Here is a 24,797-nt window from a genome sequence, read left to right on the forward strand (position 1 = left end):
ACACTTAGATTTTTAATTAGTTAAAAAATCATTATTTTACTTAGCTATAAATTTTTATATTGGAATATAATTCATGTTCATTTTTAAAATATTTTATTGAATTTTTAATTTGCTTCATTATAAAAAAAATAAATTTAAATAAAATGAAATAAAAATTGAAAATTATTTTTAATTTTGTGTGATTATTATAATTAAATTAATAAAATACATTCAATAGCTTTTACTTACTTACTTACATTAGTATTAAAATTTTTTATTTGAATCGATCAAGCGAAACGATAGAGGTTTTCATAATATTTATGATATTTAGTTATTTTTTATTATTTGATAAATTATAAAAAAAATATTTAAAATTGTGTATTGTTGAATATAGAAAGAAAATTTTATTAAGACAAGAAAAATATTTGTTTATTGTGTATTAAAATAAGTCCTTCATTCTTAATTGCAATAATTTAATTTATTACAAGTTAGATAGCTTTAAATTTTTTCTTATTTTTTAAAAAGAAAATTTATTTTTTTTACTTGAATAATTATGTTCAATTATTGATTTCCAATATTGTTTTGATTTATATTTTAATTTAAATTGTTTAAAGAATTAGGCACAAAGAAGAATTTATAAATAAATACAATTAATTACATTAATTATATTCAGTAATTAAAATTGATTAAGCAAATTATTGTCTGATTATTATAAAATTGATTTTTTTGAATACAGATTATATTTATTAGAACTAATTATTTAGTAAAGAACACATTTCAAAATCCACTCAAATATTAAGAACATAAATGAATTAAAATTAACATTTTATCTATGAAAACTACATGCATAATTAATATGTAAAGCCTTTTTAGGAAGTAAATAAAAGCGCTGAAAACTCTTTAAGCTCATTCAGTAGTGCAAAGAAGAATCCTTTTATAAAAGTAAGATAAGTTAGTGTAGTAGACATTTTAAAAGGCGATGATCAAGATTCATTCTAATCATAAACAAAACTAACATAAAATAATATACACCAGTTTAGTCAAAATGTGATAAATGCATAATAAAATCATGTTTAGAATACATAAAATTCACAGGAATCTCATTAATGCAGCAAAATAATTGAAGAAGAATACAGTATTTAATTGCTTTTATTTAGAATGTATAAATAAATAAAGATTATTTTTTTATTAGGTAATACACACAAAACTGATAATGGTATGGAGATCTAAGTAGACTATAGCTACAATGAGTCTCACTAGAGAGCTAGAGAGTCAGATAATGAGCAAACGTAATTATAATTAAAAAAAAAAATTTATAGATAAAACATAAATCTAATAAATGATTTTGATTGAAATGATAAAGTAGAAGTTTAGAAAAAAGACTTTACTTATTATTTATAAATGAAATAAAAATAAATTTTAAAACTAAAAAGGCATTTATGATTTATGAGATAGATATAAAATTCACCATTTAACATCTTCAAATTCTTCTTAAAATGCTAAATATTTCATTTTTTTAAATTTATTTTAAATAATTTTATGTATTTTTTTATCATAAAAAAACTAAATTTTAAAGAATTTGATTTATCTGAAGCTATAAATTTTATTATTAGAAAGTCTTTTTAAATATATATAATAAATTTAATGTTTTCAGAAATAATTTTTCGAATATTTAAACTATTCATTTTAAAAATATTTTATTTTAAATTAGAGTGCATAAACAAAGTTTTACTTAAATTATTGGCTAATTAGTAAAGAAGAAAAGAAAAAATAATATTGAATTAGAATACATAACTTCAAAGAATGTTTGGAAGAAGAAGTGGTTAGGAATTCTATTTTATGTATCGAAATTTCTCTATATAGCAAAATAAACCTAGTAGCTTTTTAGAGCAGCTTTGTTAACATCTTTTTAATTGCATTTAATAGGTGATGCTGCTAGTGATTTAGATTAGAATGATAATTTCAGTAAGCTTGATTTACGTAAAATGTTATCCTACTCGAAATTTAATAAGTGCATTTCTTATAAAACGTATAAAAATTTTAAGAAAAAAGTTAGAAAATACATTAAATGCTTTTAAAACATTTTAATTTGGATTTCTTTAAATTATTTTAAGCTACTTAGGAAAATGTTTTCAGTTTTACCATTAATTAATTCTTAATCTACGTTTTACATTATGTGGGAAACAGTTATATTCTTTTGCTCTTTTATCAACTTTATATATCTTCCCTTCGAAGTTAGCTTTGGCATAGAGAGAAACCTACTTTTTAAGTATCATTTATCGTTCTTATGTCCAATTATTTATTCTTTGGATATTCTGATAAAGTGCAATACATAAACTTTCCAGCAAGGAAACCATTTGTAACAGCATTAGCAAATTTTGAAAGACTATTTAACATCATCTTTTATACTGGATATTATTAGTTTAGTCAGCTTAAATTAATATTTATTTAAATTCAAAGGTTCATAGTTGCTTTTTTTTGTTAGGATATTTAAGTCACTAAGGATTATAGATATAATAAGGGAATATTATTTTTCTAATACATTTTATTCAGGTAAATTATATTTAACAATTATTGTCAAGTAAAATGTAATTTAGGATTTTAAAAATGTTTTAATTAATTAGGTATAATATCTTTGTTTTTACTTTTTGCTGGGTCATTGTTTTATGGTCATTTGTTTGCTTGTCTTTGGTACTATGTAGGAACTTAAAATGAAGAAGGTTGGATTAATTTTAATTAATTAGATAGAAGCGATATCTATTCTAATTATATTTGCAGCTATTACTACGCAGTTATAACGATGACTACTATAGGTTATGGTGATATAACTGCTAAAACAACTAATGAAAGATTTGTGATGATTTTTTTGGCATTATTATCTTGTGGTATTTTTGGCTTTACAATCAATTCTATAGGTAAAATTCATTGAAAAAATCATGTTTATAAATAACACTAAATTTTATAATAGGTAACATTCTTTCTGATTTCAAGCAAAAGAGTGATATGTACCTCACAGAACTAGGAAAATTAAACAAATTTTTAAGCTACTATCAAGTTTCGACATAAGTCCAAACTAATGCAAGAAAATATTTGAAATTTGTTCATTAAGAAAAAAACAAAGATTAATTATCAACTCTTTAGTCTTTGACTAATTTATCTGATTATTTACAGAACTAAATAAAAATGGAAGTTATTTCTAAAAAATTGAAATAAATACACTTTTTTAGAAATGTATTAAAAGAAGAAACTATTTTGAAACTTTCTCTGCAAGTTAAAGAGAGTATCTATTAGCCCGAATAGATTATTTTAGGATAAAATGAAGTAAAAGAGCCATCAATTTACATAATCAATCATGGGAGAGTCTTAAAATATTCTTAGTATGATATAACAGCTAAAGAAAATTCTATTGTTGTAAAATAAATTTTAATAGTTTTTTAATTCAAATTTAATCAATAAATGCAAAAGGAATTGAAAGAAAAAGAAAACTTTGGGCTGATTGAGTTTTTTATGAACACAGAAAACTCTTATTTTAATTACAAAAGCAAAGAACTCACTTCGATATTTTCCATACAACTCTCTTCATTTTTAAAAATAATAAAGCAGGATAATGAAAGTTATGAGAAATTCTGCTATATTAGAGACTAAGTAATTTATTAGCAATATTTAAGCTAAGTTAATTATTCTTGTTTATCTTGCTAATCAAAAAATCATACATTGAAAGAATGTCCATGCATTTTTTATAATTCAAGAAAAATAAATGTGATTAAAAAAAATTTGTAGTAAGAAAAAGAAATTTTAGAGATAAAACGCTCAAACAAAAAAAAACAAAATTGCTGGATATTATTTGAATTAAATAATTCAAAAGCCTTAGACTTTTAAAATGATAACATTAATTAACTATCTTATAATGAATGCTCTTAAATAACAGACGAAGAATAAGATGATAATAAGGGATTTTATATTTAAGAACAAGAGATTGCAGATGTTGAACCAAATAAAATTATTTTTACTTAAAATTTATTAAAAATAAATGAAGAACGAGATAACTTTATTTCACATAAGACATCAGAAGTTCTAAATGAAGATGATTGCTCGATTGGAAAAATTGGTTCAGAGCTAAAGCCATAAATTATGATTTAACCAAGAAGAAATTAAATTTACGATTAGCAAAGATCAGATGAAATAAAAAAGCAAAATAGCAATCTAATGGAGCACTAATTAGATGAAGAATTATCTAAATGTAAAAATAAAATTAATTTTTAAAAAAAGCATTATTCTTTTTATTAATTAAGTTAAATATTTCTATCTAAAAATATTTAATAATTAAATAAAAACTAGAGGGGCAAATAGTTTCACTTAACTCTCAAAAAAACATTTCTTAGACAATTCATTCTTCAGCAAATATTGCTTAAAATTAAAGCTAATATTTTTTATAGAACTTAATGTAGAATTTGAAAGACATTCAGATACTTTTATCTTAAAATTTGTAATATAATAAGCTATTAACATAAAACAACATTTATTTATTTATTTATTTTAACATGAAAATAAAAAATTAGATATCCTCAAAAAGTACAGTAAAAATAAGGAAACATTTCTAGACGAAACACTAAAAGAGTAGAATCATCTAACTTATATAATTTTAAAAAAGAGTATAGTTCTAGTTTATTAGGATCAAATAACAATGTTAAGCATGCTAAATCTATTTCGCATTCTTTATTACCAATTTTAACAAAACACTAAAAGTCAATAGTAGAATTTGAATTTTAAGATGAAGAATTTGATAAATTGCACTAATTTAAAATTTATTACCCTCTCAACAATTTTGATACTGTAATAGCTAATGTTAATAAATCTCATCTTTAATTTAAGATCCCTTAAATGCTAAAATATTTGAAGCTCAAGAAAAGGAGTGAACACTATAGCAAAATCATAATTTGATTATTATTTTTAATTGTTTTCTATTACTGTAAACTTACTTTCTCTATTCCCTCTATTTTATTAAAAGAAAAATTAATATTTATTTGCCTCCAAGTGAAAAATATATTTTATGATATTAATTAAATAGAGATGAAATTAATGAGTGTTTATAGAGTATGAAATAATTTTTTATTCTCGATATTTTAAATTCTTATTTGTAGAAATTTTTGTTAAAATTATTTATGAAATATTTATTATTGTATTATAATAGCAATAATTAATTGCTAATATTGTTTATTTTTTTGTTAAATGAGTGAATTATAATCCTAAGACAGACTTTTAAAAATGATTAATTTATTTTAGATATATTAAATATATAAATAATTTGCAAAAAGACATTAAATATGATGGTTGGTTGAACAACATAAAATTTGATTACAAAAAATTTGGTTTATTGTTAATTAATTAATTAATTATTTGATTAAAATAATTCAAGTTAGAGGTATAGTGCTGTTTTAATTATCAAAGAACATAATTATTTTATACTTGATATAAGTAGCTAAAAAATAACATCAGACATATAAATAAATAAAATGCATTAAAATCAGAGCTTAAATTATGAAAAGTATTTGCCAAGTTAGTTCTCAAAGTCTCTATAGGATGAAAGCAAAAACATTGAAAATTCTTAAACCTCGTTTAATAGTGGAAAAAAGACTCCATTTATTAAAATAAAATAAGTTAGTGTGGTAGACATATTAAAAGGAGATGATTAAGATTCAGTATAGTCTTTTGGAAAAATTACATAAAATAACATAAATTAATAATGCCATAACTACGTATATACATTAAATTAGGGTTATGATTCCTCCCATACTTAGGATTCTTAGCAATGCAGCAAAATCATTGAAGAAGAATATAGTATTGTTTTTAATTTTTAACATGAATTTGTCAAAATTTTTTTTAGGCATTATGTAAAAAACATAGAATGACCCTGAAATATAAGTGGATTGTAGCAAAGATGACTCTAACTAAAAAGAAAAAGAAATAGAAAATGAGTAAACTTTATTTCTATCAATAAATATTCTTTAAAAATTTAGATGTAGCCAAATAAATATAAAAATACATCAACTAACTGAAATAGTAGAAGTTTTTAATCAAATAGTTCTTAATATTAAACTACTCATAATCATATGATGATTCAAAAAAGAAAAAAACTAAATAATTAACTCTCTTTCTCTTTATTTTATTTAATTAATTTTATATTTAAATTATTAGTTAGAAAGTACTTTGATATACTAACTTTAAAGTCAATAATTTATAAAAACAAACTATTAACTTGAATTATTTAAATGATCAAAATTAATTTTGTAAAAAAATTTATTTAAAACATATTCTATTATAAATAAGGGTGTAAAAGTAAAGCTTTACATAGATTGTAGGTTAATTAATTAAGAAAAAAAGAAAAAATAATATTGAATTAGAATACATCAATTCTAAGGATGTTTGGAAAAAGAAATGGTTAGGAGTTCTTTTTTATGTATCGAAATTTTTATATATCGCTAAGTAGTGTCAAAAAGTTTTCAGAGCATCTTTACTTACATCGTTTTAGTTGCATTTAATAGGTGATATTTCTAGTGACTTTGAGTAAAATGAAAGCTATAGTAAGCTTGATCTCAGTAAAATGCTAACCTACTCTAAATTTAATAAATGTATTTCTTTTAGAACATTCAAAAATATGAAGAAAAGTGTTAGGAAATATGTTTCTATTTGTTAAAATTTTTTAATTTGGCTATCTTTAACTTATTATAAATTAGTAAAGAAATTCTTTACTGTTTTACCTTTAATTCATTCCCAATCTACATTTTACGTAATATGGGAAACAATTATATTCTTTAGCTCATTTATCAATTTCATATATCTTCCGTTTGAAATATGCTTTGACATTTAGAGGAGTATCGTTTTCACAGTTTATTTATAGTTTTTTTGCCCAATTATTTACACTTTGGATATCTTAATTAAAAGTAATACTTAAAATTTCCAGTAAGGAAACCATATTTAGCAGCATAAGCAGATTATAAAAGAATATATAAGCTCTTCATTTTTTCTAGATCTCATAAGTTTAATAAGTCTAAATTAGTATATCTTTAAGTTCAAAGGTTCATAACTGATATTTTTTGTGAGGATATTTAGGTCTCTAAAAATAATAGATATTATTAGAGAATATTGCTTTTCCAATACATTCTACTCAGGTAAAAATATGATATGCCAAATAAATTTAAACTAAATCAAACTTTTTGGAAAATAATAAATAGATTCATTCAAAAATTATTCCACTTTTTAAATCTTTCTTTAATGATTTTATTTTATTTTTAAGCCTAAAAAGTTAAAAGATTAATATTATTATTATTAATTCCATATATTTTAAATAGCTTGTTTACTAAATCAAATAGGTATTATATCCTTGTTTTTGCTATTTGCAGGATCTTTATTTTATGGACATTTATTTGCTTGCTTCTGGTATTACGTTGGAACTTAAAGTGAATAAGGATGGATACATTTTAATTAGTTAGATATTAATAATATTTATTCTAATTATATTTGCAGTTATTACTATGCAGTTGTAACCATGACTACTATAGGATATGGAGATATTACTGCTAAAACAGATTAGGAAAGATTTGTAATGATTTTTTTGGCATTATTATCTTGTGGAATATTCGGTTTCACTATTAACTCTATAGGTAAAATTGAAAAAAGTTTAATTAAAATTATTGTTATTGATTATTCATTTTTATAGGTAATATACTCTCAGATTTCAAGTAGAAGAGTGATATGTACCTCACAGAATTGGGAAAGTTGAATAAATATTTAAGTTTCTATTAAGTTTCATCTCAAGTCCAGATTAATGCAAGGAAATACTTAAAGTTTATTCATTAAGAAAAAAACAAAGATTAATTATCAACTTTCTAGTCTTTAAATAATTTATCTGATTATTTACAGAACTAAATAAAAATGGAGGTTATCTCAAAAAAATTAAAATAAATAAAATTTTTAACAAATATATTAAAAGAAGAAATAATTTTGTAGCTTTCCCTATAAGTTTAGGAGAGGATTTATTAACCAGAGTAAATTATATTAGACTAAAATGAAAATAAAGAACCAGCTATATACCTAATCAATCATGGGAGAGTCCTAAAATATTCTTAGTATGATATAACAGCAAAAGAAAATTCTATTGTTGTAATTTAATTAATATTTAATAATTTATTTTTATATCATTCAATAAAATGAAAAGGAATTGAAAGAAAAAGAAAACTTTGGGCTAATTGAGTTTTTTATGAACAAAGAAAACTCAAATTTCAATTACAAAAGCAAGGGAATCACTTCCATATTTTCATTAGAATTGTCTTCTTTTTTAAAAATAATAAAATAAGATGATGAAAGCTATGAGAAATTCTGCTATGTTAAAGACTAAATTATTTATCAGTAATATTTAAGCTAAGTTAATTACTTTTGCTTATCATGCTAATCAAAAAACCACACATTGAAAGAATGTCCTTGTATTTTTTATAATGAAAGACACTTAAGCATAGTAAAAAAAACTTTATAATAAAATTAAGAGCTCTATGATAAAAAACGCTAAATTAAAAAGAAATAAAATTGTAGGAAGTTGTTTGACTAAATTTATAGCAAGGCAATCGATTTTTAAAACAACAATATTAACTAACTTTCTTTCAATGAATGCTCTTAATTAACTGAAGAAGAAGATGATGATCATGAATATGAGGAATAAGAAAAATAAAATAATAATAGTAAAAACTTATTTATTGAAGGAATAGAAAAGTTAGAGGCTGAAGCAAGAAAAAGCATTTTTACTTAAAACTTATTAAAGGTTAATGAAGAAAAAGATAGTTTTATTTCGCATAAAACAGGGGAAGTTTTAAATGAAGATGATTGCTCAATAGGAAAAATAGCTTCAGAATTAAAGCCATAAATTATGATTTAACCAAGAAGGAATCATACATATGATTTTTAAAAATCAGAGGAGATGAAAAAACAGAACAGTAATTTAATAGAGCATCAGCAAGATGATGACTTTTTTAGACGTAAATAAAAATTTTAAATCTTATTTGATTAAAATGATAATTAGCATTTTTTAAGATTTTTAATGTAAAATCTCTAATTTAAGAATTTTAGAAGAAAATTTTTAATTTTGAAAAACTAGGATATTAAAATTTTAGATTTGTGGGTGGGTCTTAAATTATGGGGAAACCTTAAATAAGAGAGTTTTCATTATATGAACTAATTTTGAAATTATAAAATATTAGATGGACGAATGATATCTCTTAACTCTTAAAAGAATGTAGGTTAACTTAATCAGCCCTCTGCTAATATAGCATAAAATCAGAATAGCAATATTATATAGAATTTGGTGTAAAATTTGAAAGAGTTTCAAAATTTTCTTTAACAAAACTAGTAATTTAAAAATCATTTATTTATTAAATCTTTTTGAAATAATTAATATTTAGACCTAAATTTAAAAAAATAGAAGCTCACAAAAAGCACCTCTTAAATAAGGCAATTTTAACAAATTAACTACAAAAAGACTCGATTCTTCATCTATTATATTTAATATAAAAAATGAACACAGTAATAGTTTAAATGGATCAAATAACTAAAATAAATAAGCAAAATAGAATTCATTTACATTTTTCGAAGCTAAAAATTCAAACGAAAAGTCATAATAAAAAATTTAAATTTGTGAAGAAGACTTGGACAAACTACAACTATTTAAAATATATTATCCTTTAAGTAATTATGACTTAGTTATTGCTCATGTTAATAAATCTCATTTATAATTCAAAATCCCTTAAATATTAAAAAATTTAAAGCTGAAAAAAAGGGGTGAAAACTAAATAAGGCACAATCCTATTCTTTGAAATAATTTAATTTGTATTTATTTCTTTCTTTTATAAATTAAGCAGTTGTAATTCAATACTTTGGTAATATAATATAATATAAATAATATATATTTGACTTATTTGAATAAAAGTTATTTAGTATGAGAATTCAGAGAGTAAAAAAATAATATTAACATTATTAGATAAATAAATAATTTTTCAAATAAAAATTTAAAACATTTTTTAATGATAAGTAATTTCAATTCAAATAAAAATGCAAGTAATTTTTTTCGAAATTTCTAAAATATTTTTATTTAAAACTTTTTTCTTACAATTAAATTTAATTATTAATTATATTTGAATTTGATTTGAGAAACATATGTTAACATTCTTTATTACAAAATATAAACAATCCAAAAAATAATTTAAAGACAAATTACTTTTTTTCTTTATTTTAATTGTAAGATCAATAAAAAAGGCAATATTTTTTATATAATATATTTATTTTGAGTATAATTTTTTAGTAGAAATATTGCTTATTAGGATTAATTCATTATTAAAATATTGCCTATTTTTTAATAAATAAAGTTCAACATTTTTAGGGTTTATCTTTAATTTTTAAAAAAATTTACTATAATTATAAGCAACCATTTAAGATAAGAATGGATAATTCAATATCAAGTTTTGTTTTATCTAATTCTATTTGCACTTAAGTAGAATAGCCTTTCACAAAAATAAAACAAACGTCTGAATTAGATTAGTTAAAAGGAGATAATGATTCAATAATTGCAGGATCATTTGCAAAAAACTCTTCTTATTTGCACAAAGAGAGCTTAAATAATTGTTTGGTCAATATGTCTACACTTTAATAATAATGTAGTCTTACTAAAATAGTTCAAAGTGAAAGAATTATAGAATAAGGGATTCAAATAAGTATAATAGTAGAATTATCAAAATAGCGTTTATAAAGATAATTTAAATTATAAAAAGGCAGCTTAGCAGATCATATAATTTAGTAAAAAGAGATGAAATAATTTGATAATAACATATTAGAGAATTAATCAGCTGCTGAAGATGATGAGTTTGAAATTCAGGAAGACAAGTACGATTAGACATTTTGATAATTTTCATTTAATTTGTAATAAAATTAATATTGAGATTATTCATAGAACTAAAAAACCCTAACAAAATTAAATCAATAAATGAATAAATATGATTTTTTTATTTTCAATATTATTTATAAAATTATTAAGGAATATAAATTTATTTTAGAATTTTTAACAAATTTATTTTATAATTAACTTAAAATTTAATGAAAGATTTCAAAGAAATTAGTCAAAAGTGTTGACGTTAGTAAGCAAATAGAGAAGGAAACATAATATAGAATTGGAAGGTGAGTAGTCAAAATTAAGTTGGTAGAAAAAATGGTTAATTATTATGTATTACATATCTAAATTCAAGACTGTTGCTTCATTAACTAAAAAACTATTTAGACATGAACTTTTGACAGCTCAATAGCTGAAATTAATAGGAGATTAAACAGTAAATATAGAAAAGTTGAAACAAATAGAGTGTTATAATTTTTAAAGAATGATGTCTTATACAAAATTTAACAAGATTATTTAATACAAAACTTACAAATGGTTAAAGATTAAAATTAAGAAGTATTTTTCTAATTTTCCTTTTTTGCTTTTGAGTATAAGTACAATATATAATAAGTTAGCTGATTATGTATTTAGCTCCTTGCCTCTTTTTAATTATCTCTCTAACTTTTACGTTGTTTGGTAGGCCATAATATTTATCAGCTCTTTTATAAACTTTATTTACTTACCTTTTGAGTTTAGTTTCAATATTTAGAGAGGTTTTTTCTTTTAAAATTACATTTCTTTAATTTGCCCAATCATTTATTCCTGTGATATCTTTATCAAAGCCAACACTGTGTCATTCTAACAAGGTAGCAATCTAAGCATGCATAAAGAAATCTTTAAGTAATATCTAGCAGGATAATTTATTTCAGATCTCATCAGTCTATTAAGTCTCAATATTTCTTTTGCTTAAATTAAAGCATTCTATTTCCTCTTTTTTCTTAGGTTCTCTAACTCTTTTATGATATTAGATATCTTTAGAGAAAAGTTTTTTTCTAGAACTTACATTTCAGGTAAATTTTAAAACTTTTTAAAAAAACAACTAATTTTTTAAGCATTTATTTAATCTAAACTTCAGCTTTTTTCCACTAAGTTATGAAAATAATAAAACTAATTAATCATTTTGAATAAAACTAATTACTTTTTTAATTTTGTAAGTTATTTTATCTTTTTTTATTGAGCTTATGATTTGTTATTTATTTATTTAAATAGTAAAAAAAAATGTTAAATATCAAATATATTATTAACAATTTTTTAAAAATTTAATAATAAAAACAAATTTTATTTAATTTTATCATAGGAATAATTTCATTAGTGCTCCTTTTCATGAGCTCTCTATTCTTTGCTCATTTATTTGCATGCTTGTGGTATTACATTGGGACACAAAGTTCTTAAGGATGGATAGAATTTTATTAACTTGATACAACTGATATTTACTCAAATTATATTTGTAGCTATTACTTTGCTATTGTGACTATGACAACTATTGGTTATGGAGATATAACTGCTAAAACTACTGAAGAAAGATTGGTTATGATTTTTTTTACACTCACTTCTTGTGGTATATTTGGCTATATTATTAATTCAATAGGTAGATTTGTTAATTATCTATTCTATATTTATAATTAATTCTCATTATTAAAAGGAAATATTTTGGCTGATATCAAATAAAAGAGTGATTAGTATTTAACTGAGTTGGCAAAGCTTAATTAATACTTTAAGAAATATTAAGTTTGTTTATAAATATAAGCAAATGTTAGAAGGTATTTATAATTTAAATACAAAGAAGGAATCCAAGATTAAATTTCAGCTGTGCAATCACTAAATAGTTTATCTCAGCACTTGCAAAACTAAATTAAAATGGATGTAGTTTCAAGAGAACTTAAATAAATAGATTTTTTAAAGTAAATTTGTAAAGAGGAAACATTTTACTAACTATCACTAGAAGTACAAGAAAAAATATATCAACCTGAATAAATAATTTTAGATTAAAATGACATAAAAGAACCTTCTATTTACATAATCAACTATGGCAAAGTGTTAAAGAACTCTTAATATGATTTATCTTCAAAAATAAATGAAATTATTGTAAATTTTAAATAAAATAAAAAATAAATTATATTTTGTTATTTTAATTTCATTTAAATTACAGGAGTTAAAAGAAAAGGAGCGCTTTGGAGTGATAGAATTTTTTATGAATTTGGAAACTTCTAAATTTAATTACAAAAGCATGGAACTGACATCTATTTACTCATTAAATCTTTCATCATTTTTAAAAGTAATATAAAAAGACAATGAAATTTATGAAAAATTCTGCTTTTTAAGAGACTAGATTGTTTTTTAAAAGTCACTTTATCTTGTAAAGCATTCGTGTGAATCCTGTAAATCTTTAAGTCATAATCTTAAAGAATGTCCTTGTATATTTTATAAATCAAGAAAATTAGCAATAATCAAAAGATATAAAGATAATAAATTTAAAAATTAGTAAGAAATAAATCGAAAGCAGATAAGAACACAAAATTGTTTGTTTTTCAAAAAATATTATGAATCTGAAGTAATTAACTTTTAATCAAATAATATTAATTAGTTATCGCTTTATGATTAGTCATAATCATCTAATGAAGATTAGAATTTTTTTAGTTCCTAAAAAATTCTTTTCAGTAGTGTAAATAATAATACTCCTAATAATGATAATTAAAGTTTCAAACCAAGTTAATTTTTTGAAAACTAGCAAACAGAGTAGAACGAGATAGATAAAATTATATTCGATATTAAATCTCCTTTAATTATTTAAAAAAAAAAACTAGAAAACGAAAAATAGATGAATGATGATCTAAAAAATATAAAAAGTTTTTAAAAATTAGAAATAATTGAAGAAGAGGAAAGCAAAAATTCAATATGTAAGAATTGATTTGATTCAAAAAAATTAATTGAAAATTTGATCAGCTAGCTAAAAATTTTTTTAAATTTAAAAAAAATTGTAGAGATATTAGGATTATAATAGCAGAATTTTGTAAAAAATAATCATATGTCAATAACTTCTATACTAGAAAATAATAGCAAAAATGATTAAATATGCGTTTTACAGGCAATTTACAAAAATATTAAAGAAATATTTAAAATACTTTAAGATGAAAAGTAACTTTTTAAATTATTTTAAATTTTTATTTTAAAAATTTTCTTTAATTTTAGTGGATTTTCATAATTTTAAAAGAAAGTAGTAAGCTAGTAGCAAACTAATAGTAGTCATTACATAAAACTTGAGAACTAATTACCATCTTAAAAACAATTAAAAATGCCTTAATTACATGATGCAAGCTTAGTTAATGCTGCTAGAATAAATTTTTAAAATTAATTATAAAATAAATAGCATAAAATCATTTCAGAACATTGTTGTGAGGAGTTAGAAAAAATGCAAAAATTTAAGATATTTTATCCAAAATTTAATTATGACATAGTCATTGAAAAATTTAACTCAATAACTCAATTATAAAATATTCCTTTGAATTTAAGAAGACTTAAATAATAAAAAAAGTAAATTAATGAAAATAAGAGAATGAGAACATTAAAATGAATCTCACTTTTATAATTTATATTTCTTCATAATTAAACTTTATAAAGTATTTTAATATATTTATATGTATCCTAATTTTCTAAACCTCTTCCTCAAAATAAATACAGCCAATACTATAATTAAGGTCTATTCCCCTCCTTCTCAAGATTTTATGCTTCGTTAAATATTAAACAAATTTAAATCTGAGGGAGGGATAAGAAAGACACAATGTTATGGTTTGAAATAATTTAATTTGTATTCGTTTTGTACATAATTTATTTAGAAAGAAGTTTTAATTCAATACTTTGATAATTTTATTTCTCTAATAATTTGATATAAATAGAAGATTTTTGACATATTTAAATCAAAGTTTTCTAAGTATAAGAATTGAGATAGTAACAAATATTAGAATTATTTGATACATTTTTCAAATAAAAATTTAAAATCTCTTGTTAACCTAAAATAATTTCACTTCAAACAAAAATGCAAGCTATTTTTATAGAAATTTGAAAAAATTTTTAATTTTATTTCTTACAAAACTAGATAAATTTAATTAGAAAGATGTATGTGTTAACCTTCTTTATTACAAAATATAAACAATCCTAAAATAATTTACAAAAAAATTACATATTTTCTTTTTTTAATTCTTGCTTCAATCAAAAAGACAGACAATATTTTTATATAACACAAAACATGATGATTAATAAATAAGAAAGCTTTACATTAAAATTAATACTGTAACTTTGAGTATAATTTTTAGTAGAAATATTGTTAGCTAAGATTAATTCAAATTAAAATATTGCATATTTTTAAATAAAAAAGTTCAATTTTTTTTAGGTTCTCTCTAAAATTATTTTTAAAAACTTACTAAAATTATTAGCAAATATTTAAAATAAGAATGAGTACTTCAAGATCAAGTTTTGTTTTATCAAATTCTATTTGTAGTTAAGTAGAATAACCTTTCATAAGAATAAAATAAACCTCTGAATTAGGTTAGTTAAGAGGTGATAATGATTCATTTGTAAGATCTTTTACAAATAATTCTTGTCATATGCACAAAGATAGTATATAGAACCATTTAGCCAACGTTCCTACGCTTTAATAATAATAATCTAGTCTAATTTAAATGGCTCATAGTGAAAGAATTTTAGAATAAGGGCTTTAAATAAGTAAAATAGTAGAATTATCAAAGTAGTGTTTGTTATGATAATTTAAATTATTAAAAGGCAGCTTAGCAGATCATATAATTTAGAAAAAAGAGAAGGAATAATTTGATAATTACATATTAGACGATTAACCATATGCTAAAAAAGATGAGTTTGAAATTTAAGAAGATAAGTAAGATTATATATTTTGATAATTTTCATTTATATTTATAAACAAAAGAACAATTTTTTTATAATAAAATTAATATTGAAATTATTCATAGAACAAAAAAACCCTAAATAAATGAATAAATAAATATGCTTCTAGATAGATTATATAAATTAATTATAAATAAATTCAAATTTATTTTAAAATTACTAACAAATTTATTCTATAATTACCTTAAAATTAAATGAAAGATTTGAAGGAAATTTGTCAAAGGTTTTGACATTAGTTAGCAGACAGACTAGAAAGCATAATATAGAATTGGAAGGTGAGTAGTCAAAGTTAAGCTGGTAGAATAAATGGTTAATTATAGTGTATTACATATCCAAAATAAAGACTGCTGCTTCACTAACCAAAAAACTATTTAGACATGAACTTTTGACAGCTCAATAGCTGAAATTAATAGGAGATTAAACAGTAAACATAGAAAAATTGAAATAAATTGAGAAGTATAACTTTTAAAGAATGATGTCTTATACAAAATTTAACAAGATTATTTAATACAAAACTTACAAATGGTTAAAGATTAAAATTAAGAAGTATTTTTCTAATTTTCCTTTTTTGCTTTTGAGTATAAGTACAATATATAATAAGTTAGCTGATTATGTTTTTAGCTCCTTGCCTCTTTTTAATTATCTCTCAAACTTTTACGTATTATGGTAGGCCATAATATTTATCAGCTCTTTTATTAACTTTATTTACTTACCTTTTGAGTTTAGTTTCAATATTTAGAGAGGTTTTTTCTTTTAAAATTACATTTCTTTAATTTGCCCTATCATTTATTCCTGTGATATCTTTATCAAAGCCAACACTGTGTCATTCTAACAAGGTAGCAATCTAAGCATGCATAGAGAAATCTTGAATTAATATCTAACAGGATAATTTATTTCTGATCTTATCAGTCTATTGAGTCTCAATATTTCTTTTTTTGAATTTAAAGCACTCTATTTCCTCTTTTTTCTTAGGTTCTCTCACTCTTTTATAATTTTAGATATTTTTAGAGAAAAGATTTTTTCTAGAACTTACATTTCAGGTATATTTTATCTGTTTTTTTATTGGAAATTTATATTTTTTAATAAAACAACTTTTTTTTTCATTATTTTATAAAAATAGTAAATCTCAATATTAATTTTTTAGTTTTATAAGTTATTTTTTCTTTTTTTATAGAGTAAATGCCTTTGCTTTTATCTAAACATTAAAAAATAATTTTAATATCACATTAATTATTCACAATTTTATTTAATTTGATAATTAAAAAAACTTTTATTTCTTTTTATCATAGTTATAATTTCGTTAGTGTTTCTTTTTATGAGTTCGCTTTTCTTTGCTCATTTATTTGCGTGCTTGTGGTATTACATTGGGGCACAAAGCTCTTAAGGATGGATAGAATTTTATTAACTTGATACAACAGATATTTACTCAAATTATATTTATAGCTATTACTTTGCTATTGTGACTATGACAACTATTGGTTATGGAGATATAACTGCTAAAACTACTGAAGAAAGATTGATTATGATTTTTTTTACACTCACTTCTTGTGGTATATTTGGCTATATTATTAATTCAATAGGTAAATTTGTTAAATATCTATTCTATATTTATAATTATTCCTATTATCAAAAGGAAGTATTTTGGCTGATATCAAGCAAAAAAGTGATTAGTATTTAACAGAGTTAGCCAAGCTTAACTAATACTTTAAGAAATATTAAGTTTCTTTGTAATTATAAGCAAATGTTAGAAGGTATTTATAATTTAAATACAAAGAAGGAATCCAAGACTAAATTTCAGCTGTGCAATCACTAAATAGTTTATCTCAGCACTTGTAAAACTAAATTAAAATGGAAGTAGTTTCAAGAGAACTTAAATAAATTGATTTTTTAAAGTAAATTTGTAAAGAGGAAACATTTTATTAACTATCACTAGAAGTATAAGAAAAAATATATCAACCTGAATAAATAATTTTAGATTAAAATGACATAAAAGAACCTTCTATTTACATAATAAACTACGGCAAAGTGCTAAAGAACTCTTAATATGATTTATCTTCAAAAATAAATGAAATTATTGTAAATTTTACATTAAATAAAATTTTATTATTTTAATTTCATTTAAATTCAGGAGTTAAAAGAAAAGGAGCGCTTTGGAGTGATAGAATTTTTTATGAATTTGGAAACTTCTAAATTTAATTACAAAAGCATGGAACTGACATCTATTTACTCATTAAATCTTTCATCATTTTTAAAAGTAATATAAAAAGACAATGAAATATATGAGAAATTCTGTTATTTAAGAGACTAGATTGTTTTTTAAAAGTCATTTTATTTAGTAAAGCATTCGTGTGAATCCTGTAAATCTTTAAGTCACAATCTTAAAGATTGTCCTTTTATATTTTATAAATCAAGAAAATAAGCAATAATCAAAAGATATAAATAGAATAAGTTTAATAATTAGCAGGTAATAAATAGAAAGCAGAAAAGAACACAAAATTGTTTGTTTTTCAAAAAATATTATGAATCTGAAGTAATTAACTTTTAATTAAATAATCTTAATTAGCTATCGTTTTATGATTATTCATAATCTTCTATTGAAGATTAGAACTTTTTTAGTTCCTAAAAAATCCTATTCAGTAATGTAAATAATAACACTCCTAAAAATAACGATAATTAAGGTTTCAAACCAAGTTAATTTTTTGAAAACTTGCATGCAGAGTAGAACGAAATTGATAAAATTATATTTGATTTAAAATCTCCTTAGATTTAAAAAAAAAAAAAACAAGAAAATGAAAAAGAAAAATGGATGAATGACGATCTTTAAAATATATCAAGTTTTTAAAAATTAGAAATAATTGAAGAAGAGGAAAGCAGCAATTCAAGATGTAAGAAATGATTTAATTAAAAATAAAATTAATATTTTATTTGTCAATTTATTTTTTTATTTGTTTTTTAAAAACAAACTTTCAATTTAAAATTTCATCAGCTAATTTTTTTTCAAAAATTTTTTTTATTATTTGATTAAAATTATAGAGATATTAGGACTACAATAACATAATGTGGTTAAAAATAATCATATATCTTTAACTTCTATACTAGAGAATAATATCAAAAATGATTAAATAAATGCTTTATAAGCAATTCACAAAAGCATTAACGAAATATTTAAAATTCTTTAAGATGAAAAGTAAATTTTAAAATTATTTTAAATTTTTATTTATAAATTTTTTTATAATATTAGTGGAATTCTATAATTCTAAAAGAAATTAGTAAGCTAGTAGCAAACTAATAGTGGTATTAACATAAAAGTTGAGAACCAATTATCTTCTTAAAAATAAGTAAAAATGCCTTAATAATTTGATGCAAGTCTAGTTAATGTTGCTAAAATAAATTTTTAAAATTAATTATAAAATAAATAACATAAAATTATTTCAGAAAATTGCTGTGAGGAGTTAGACAAAATGCAAAAATTTAAAATATTTTATCCAAATTTTAATTATGACATTGTTATTGAAAAATTTAACTCAACAACTCGTTAATAAAATATCCCTTTGAATTCAAGAAAACCTAAATCATAAAAAAGGTAAATTAGTGTACATAAGAGATAGAGAAAGTTGAAATGAATCTCAATCTTATATTATATTATTATGTATTTAGAAACTTTTCTAAATAATAAATAATTTTTTTTTCTCAATGTTATAAAATATTAAATTTTTAATGTATATTTTATAATGCGTATCCTAGTTATTCTAGACCACCTTTAAAAAAAATACTGTCTATACTAATTAATTTAGATAATTTTTCATTCTAAAATGAATTTTGCCCAACATAGCATTTTCAAAAAACTCAATATATTTTTTAATTTTTGTTATTTTTATTTCTCAAAGTAAAACCTTTTTCAAACAAATTAATTTCAGAAATTTAGTGTCAATATTTAGAATATAAATAAACTATAAGATTTGTAGAGCTTTAAATTAGGTATAGAAAAATAAATATGTTTGATTCAACTTATTAGAAACATTAGAAATATGATTATTTCTGATTAATTTATTTGAATTTTTCTATATGGTTTATTACTAAATAATATCTAATAATTAATTTCTAAACAAAAATAATTATTTAATAACATTCACATAAATTACAAATTAAATGTATAAAGTAATGAGTAGAAAAGGAATTTAAGTTATTAAGTAAATAGATATTTTCATTTTAAAAATTGTAAACTAGTTTATTTTAAATAGGAATAAACCTACTAGTTAAGTCTGCGCTCAATTATATATTGACGAAATAGGAGTGTAAGCATTTTATTTTATTTTTTAAGTCATTTTATTTATAATTTTACATCATTAATTAGATTAGATGGTGAAAAAGATTACAATTTATTGGTTTCAGAATTAGAGGATTCCAAGCACATAGAACTAGAAATTAATCAATCAAACAATGAAAACGATAGCTTTTAATAGTAAATATTACCTAATTAAATTTTAAACATATAAAATTATTTTATAAAAGAGTTCAACCAATAATAAATCTTTTTATTGAAAGTACTCAAGCACTATCTCTTTCAATTTCATATAATTAGTAAGTTTTTTTTAGATTAATTTTCTACTTATTTAATAAATATTCTTAAAATCTAATAGATAAATTTCAAAAGAAATTTTCGATTAATGGATTAAATTGTATGAAAATAATAATTCTCTATAAAACTTCACAGTAAACATTTCAAATTCTGACTTTCCTCTCAGCTTAAGTTGCTCAAAGTCTTTAAAAGTTTAACTAAATAGCTTGAGTGTTCTACTTTCTCCAAAAGAAATAAAAATACAAATAAATAAAGATCATAAGATTTAGCTTTTATTAGATGAGAAAGATTTACAGAATCTCAAAATAGATATCAATTTCCAGAGAGTTGTTTCTGTTGATATTTTATCTTTAATACTAGAATAATTTAATTGCTGCTAAAATTTGTAAGTTCAGTAAATTGGTTCTTTTGTCTTTAGCTAAAATGCTTTAGAATTGTCTAACTTTGATGGTCACTTAATAAAAATTTTGCAAAAATACGTAAAGATCGAAGAATTAACTATCAAAAAGTAATTCAATTTTTAAAATATTGATTTAGCTTTTTAAATAAATATTTAATGTTTATCTGTAAAATATCAGCTTAAATAAAACGGATTAAGAAATGCAAAATAATCTTATTGGATTAATCTAACAATAGATTGGTATTAAATCTGTAAAGATAGTCAGTAACAAGTAATAAATATTATTCAATTTATTATTGATTTTAATTAAAAACTTAATTTTAAAATAGGTTATAGCTATCAAATTTTATAGCCTTTCTTTCTCACTTGGAGTAATAAAAAATATCATTTAGCTTTGAATTTTATGAAGGATCTGGCAGGGTTAGCTTTGAAACTTAACATTTCTATATAAAAATAAATGAAAATAAGCAAGTTTCAAAGGAAATTTGGGAAAATTTCTTATCACCATTAGCATCTAAAATAGAAAAATAAATAGAAATTATTGCAAACTAGCTTAAACTTGATTAATTGATTAGCTTTTTATAGTATTAAAACTATACTAAAAATATTTATTTTAAATGTTAGAATAATGAATTGAAAATTGAAAACTCTGAAATAATTTACAACCTTTCAAGCGTAAGCGAAGAGCAAGTTACATTGCTACTAAAAAAAATAACTAATTAACAAACTATTTCTATATCCATAAATAATGTTAATAATGTTATTTAGCTATTCAACGAGCTATAAAAGATAAATTATTAAAGCACTAAAATTTTTAATTTAAAGCTTTTGACTAAAGGGCATCGCTTAGAAGGTCTATCTCTTTTTAAAGTGATAAATTAATCAAAAAATATTGAATAAATTCAAATAAATATAGAAAGTAACATTTTCTCAATAAAATGTGAAGAACCTCTAATTTCAAATAAATAAATAACTAAATAGATTTAAACAAAAAGAATGTATTTATATATACCTTCTATTCCTCTCTAACAAGAAGAAGTTAATGTCATATGTGACGTTATTAAGATGTAAGAGTATTCGGTTGTTGAAATCGAATCAATTTCAAATCATTTAAACCAAGCAGACAAATCAATGAGCTAAAAATATTACATTTAAATATCAGATATCCTTAAAAATAAGCAATGTCTAAGTTAAATAACAATTAACAATTATTCTTTCAATAGAGAAAATGGAATAATTTAAATTAACAACTTGGATAAGTTAGATCTACTTATAAATTTAAACTTTGTAGACACATAAAAAATAGAAATATCAAATATCAACATTAAAGATTCTTTGTCTGTATGGACAAAGACATACAAAGATTTAATAAAATAGGCAGAAAACACTCTTTAAAGTCTAACTTTGACTTTTGGAATGAATATGAAAAAATATTAGATTGATTTTTCACAGGTTTTACAACTTCCATAAATCTAATTTATTACAATAGCTTACTAAGGAGATCAAGGATTGGTATTAGATATTCCAAAGAAAAACCTAGAATTAAATAATTGTGGAATCAATAATTTTAAGCTTGCCATAACTAAATGTAGGGTTGAATAACTCTCTTATCTAATATCTCACAAGTAATTTAATTTCAATTTATGTTCATAAAAATTAAAAATTGGTTTTAATTACAAAATTTGTTATAATCCCCATCCTAATTTTATTAATTTAAGTTCAAATTATTTACTTTTTATAATTAACAATGTATTAATTTTGCTTATATTTATTTATTTATAACATATAAAATTTAATAATTTTAGAGAGGTTTTAAGTTTAGAAGAAGTCAACATCATAAAATCTTTAGATTTGTAATCTTTAGTTATAGAGAGATTAAGTGCCCCTTTTCATGAGAAATTCAGTTATTAATTCTATTAAAATATAGAAATGTATTTTTTAGAGCTGATTATACATTGCTTTGAAAAAGTACAGTCTTGTAATATAAAATATGCAAATAACCTAATAATATTTGATAAAAATATTAAATTGTCTAGAATTGAAATTGACTCTGAAGCTATTCTAAATATTCTACCCACTATTTAAATTACTTAAAATTTTAAATTTAAGATTAAAAATTTTCTAAGTGAAGAGCTTTTTGAGAAGCTTTTAATTTTTTTAAAATCTTAGACACTCAACATATGCTAAAAAATATATCTAACGTTAAAGTAAATAGCACTTTTTAATGATATTATTAAAATTTTATATTTTATTTAAAATTAGAACCAGTGTCAGTTAGCTAATTAAATTTGTTGAATTTTTGGATACACTTCACTTCTAAACAGATCTTACTGTTTCATAGATTTCATAGTAACTCATATAATAAATTTATTTGTCTTTTTAATTTATAATATTCTATTTTTAATTTATTGTTTCAAATTTATTATCAATATAATTTAGAAACATCAGTAAAGAAGAAGCTTCTGATTTAGGAAAATTGCTACATTAAAGCAATAATATAGTAAAATTCTAGATAAATGCTCCTAACATTAATGCTGCTCAAATAATGGAAATAGTAGGAGATAAATAAAAAATATATTTAAACATAAACACACCTGCATACTTTAAAAATTAAATTGACAGCAATCACTTCATATTTGATTTTTTGTCTTAATTTAAATTTTGCAATACTCTTAAGATCCCCTTTTTTAAATAACCATAATAAAATGATAAATAAAGCAGTTTATTAACACTACACAATGTTTGCTTATTACTCCCTTAATGTTTACAATTACTTAAGAATGTTTAATTGTTCCCTGATCATACATACTAGAGCAAGCTATAAAATCAGATAATGAGTATGAATTTATATAAGCACCTATTATTTAGAAGACAGGTGAGTTATCTTATTAAAAAATTATAATAGGTAAACTTTTTAGGTTTAAATCGTCCAGAGAAGATATATGATTTAGCTGAGTTCTTTTCTACTTAGCCTTAATAAACAAATTTTAGATTAAGTTGAATACATACTTTTTAAAATTATAAATTTAATTTATAACTTTACATCATTAGAATAAATTATTCTTAATATAACATATTACAAAATATAATTAATTATGTCTATTTAGTAATTAATAATAATCAACTATTTGATTAATCATATTGATATATGTTTTTTATTATTCGCTTCAATGAAAATATGTTTAAATAATTTTTCTCCTAAAATATTAACAATAGTTAATTTAAAATATTTATTGATAAGTCTAAATTATAAAATATATCCATAAATTTTTATTTTTTAGCATTTTAAAAATAAATTTAGTTCAAAATATAAATCTTATATATTACCATTAAGGTTTTTGGGTGTTATAGGGATGTGGTTGGTGAGAATTAACGTGGATTTAAGGTGTTTTAATAAAAAGTGAAATATTTTAAGTTTGATCAATAGTAAGAAGAATAAAACTTTTTATATTATTTATAGCTATACTTAACTTTAAAAGATAAATAATAGATGTGGGGAATATGATACCTTACAATATAGTAAATAGATATTATATTTTCGTTGTAATATTTTTTTAGATTTCATTTTGCTTAAGAATTTTTTGTAGCATTCCTTTTATTAATAATAATAAATTATAGATTGAAAATAAATTTAATAGGTTAAATTCTTATTAATAATAAATAGATAATTATTTTTATTATTAAATTATGTAAAAATAAATATTAATGAATTTTATTCATGATAAATATAAACAAATGAACAACAATTTATTAAAGAGTTTACTTGATTTTTTTATAGTAATATATTAATTTTTTTTTTTGGCTACAAGTAGTAATAAATTCAAATTGAAATTAAGTTATTAATTATTAGTAAAATAAATAGGTAAAAAATAAAATTGAATCAGAAAGAATACTATTTTAATTTTTTTAATTTTTGGCGTTACTTTTCTTAAAAATCACACAAAATACAATTTTTT

At 21.1% G+C, this 24,797-nt stretch overlaps 5 protein-coding genes across 5 annotated transcripts; all 5 read left to right on the plus strand. All coding sequences in view use genetic code 6, as the record gives it.

The window, feature by feature from the left end:
* Positions 1-786: 786 nt before the first annotated feature.
* On the plus strand, positions 787-9,839 carry TTHERM_000252386 (cation channel family protein; the record flags this gene model as incomplete). Its single annotated transcript, XM_012798382.1, has 16 exons — positions 787-1,114; positions 1,172-1,268; positions 1,691-1,959; positions 2,604-2,894; positions 2,948-3,390; positions 3,445-4,219; positions 4,318-4,465; positions 4,539-4,812; positions 5,508-5,817; positions 5,864-5,954; positions 6,307-6,575; positions 7,329-7,640; positions 7,697-8,139; positions 8,195-9,005; positions 9,228-9,375; positions 9,449-9,839. The coding sequence occupies 16 exons, from the start codon at positions 787-789 to the stop codon at positions 9,837-9,839; spliced, it is 5,400 nt and encodes a 1,799-aa protein (XP_012653836.1).
* A 623-nt stretch (positions 9,840-10,462) lies between these two features.
* TTHERM_000252387 (cation channel family protein) lies at positions 10,463-10,921 on the plus strand (the record flags this gene model as incomplete). Its single annotated transcript, XM_012798383.1, has 2 exons — positions 10,463-10,733; positions 10,791-10,921. The coding sequence occupies 2 exons, from the start codon at positions 10,463-10,465 to the stop codon at positions 10,919-10,921; spliced, it is 402 nt and encodes a 133-aa protein (XP_012653837.1).
* Positions 10,922-11,012: 91 nt separating this feature from the next.
* TTHERM_000252388 (cation channel family protein) lies at positions 11,013-14,519 on the plus strand (the record flags this gene model as incomplete). The annotated part of the gene is made up of 7 exons (XM_012798384.1): positions 11,013-11,958; positions 12,246-12,536; positions 12,591-13,033; positions 13,098-13,499; positions 13,551-13,845; positions 13,930-14,083; positions 14,138-14,519. The coding sequence occupies 7 exons, from the start codon at positions 11,013-11,015 to the stop codon at positions 14,517-14,519; spliced, it is 2,913 nt and encodes a 970-aa protein (XP_012653838.1).
* Positions 14,520-15,947: 1,428 nt separating this feature from the next.
* TTHERM_000252389 (cation channel family protein) lies at positions 15,948-19,485 on the plus strand (the record flags this gene model as incomplete). The annotated part of the gene is made up of 6 exons (XM_012798385.1): positions 15,948-16,902; positions 17,152-17,442; positions 17,496-17,938; positions 17,994-18,747; positions 18,896-19,049; positions 19,104-19,485. 6 exons carry the CDS (start codon positions 15,948-15,950, stop codon positions 19,483-19,485), a joined length of 2,979 nt encoding a protein of 992 aa, XP_012653839.1.
* A 507-nt stretch (positions 19,486-19,992) lies between these two features.
* TTHERM_00252390 (cation channel family protein) lies at positions 19,993-23,924 on the plus strand. The gene is made up of 10 exons (XM_001019090.2): positions 19,993-20,052; positions 20,104-20,157; positions 20,217-20,324; positions 20,375-20,443; positions 20,503-20,949; positions 21,020-21,112; positions 21,171-22,466; positions 22,647-23,048; positions 23,104-23,190; positions 23,281-23,924. Exons 1-10 carry the CDS (start codon positions 20,012-20,014, stop codon positions 23,840-23,842), a joined length of 3,159 nt encoding a protein of 1,052 aa, XP_001019090.2. The 5' UTR covers positions 19,993-20,011; the 3' UTR covers positions 23,843-23,924.
* The last annotated feature ends 873 nt before the right edge of the window (positions 23,925-24,797 follow it).

Source organism: Tetrahymena thermophila (assembly GCF_000189635.1).
Source record: "Tetrahymena thermophila SB210 genomic scaffold scf_8254590, whole genome shotgun sequence".
In the NCBI taxonomy this organism is placed as follows: Eukaryota; Ciliophora; class Oligohymenophorea; order Hymenostomatida; family Tetrahymenidae; genus Tetrahymena; species Tetrahymena thermophila.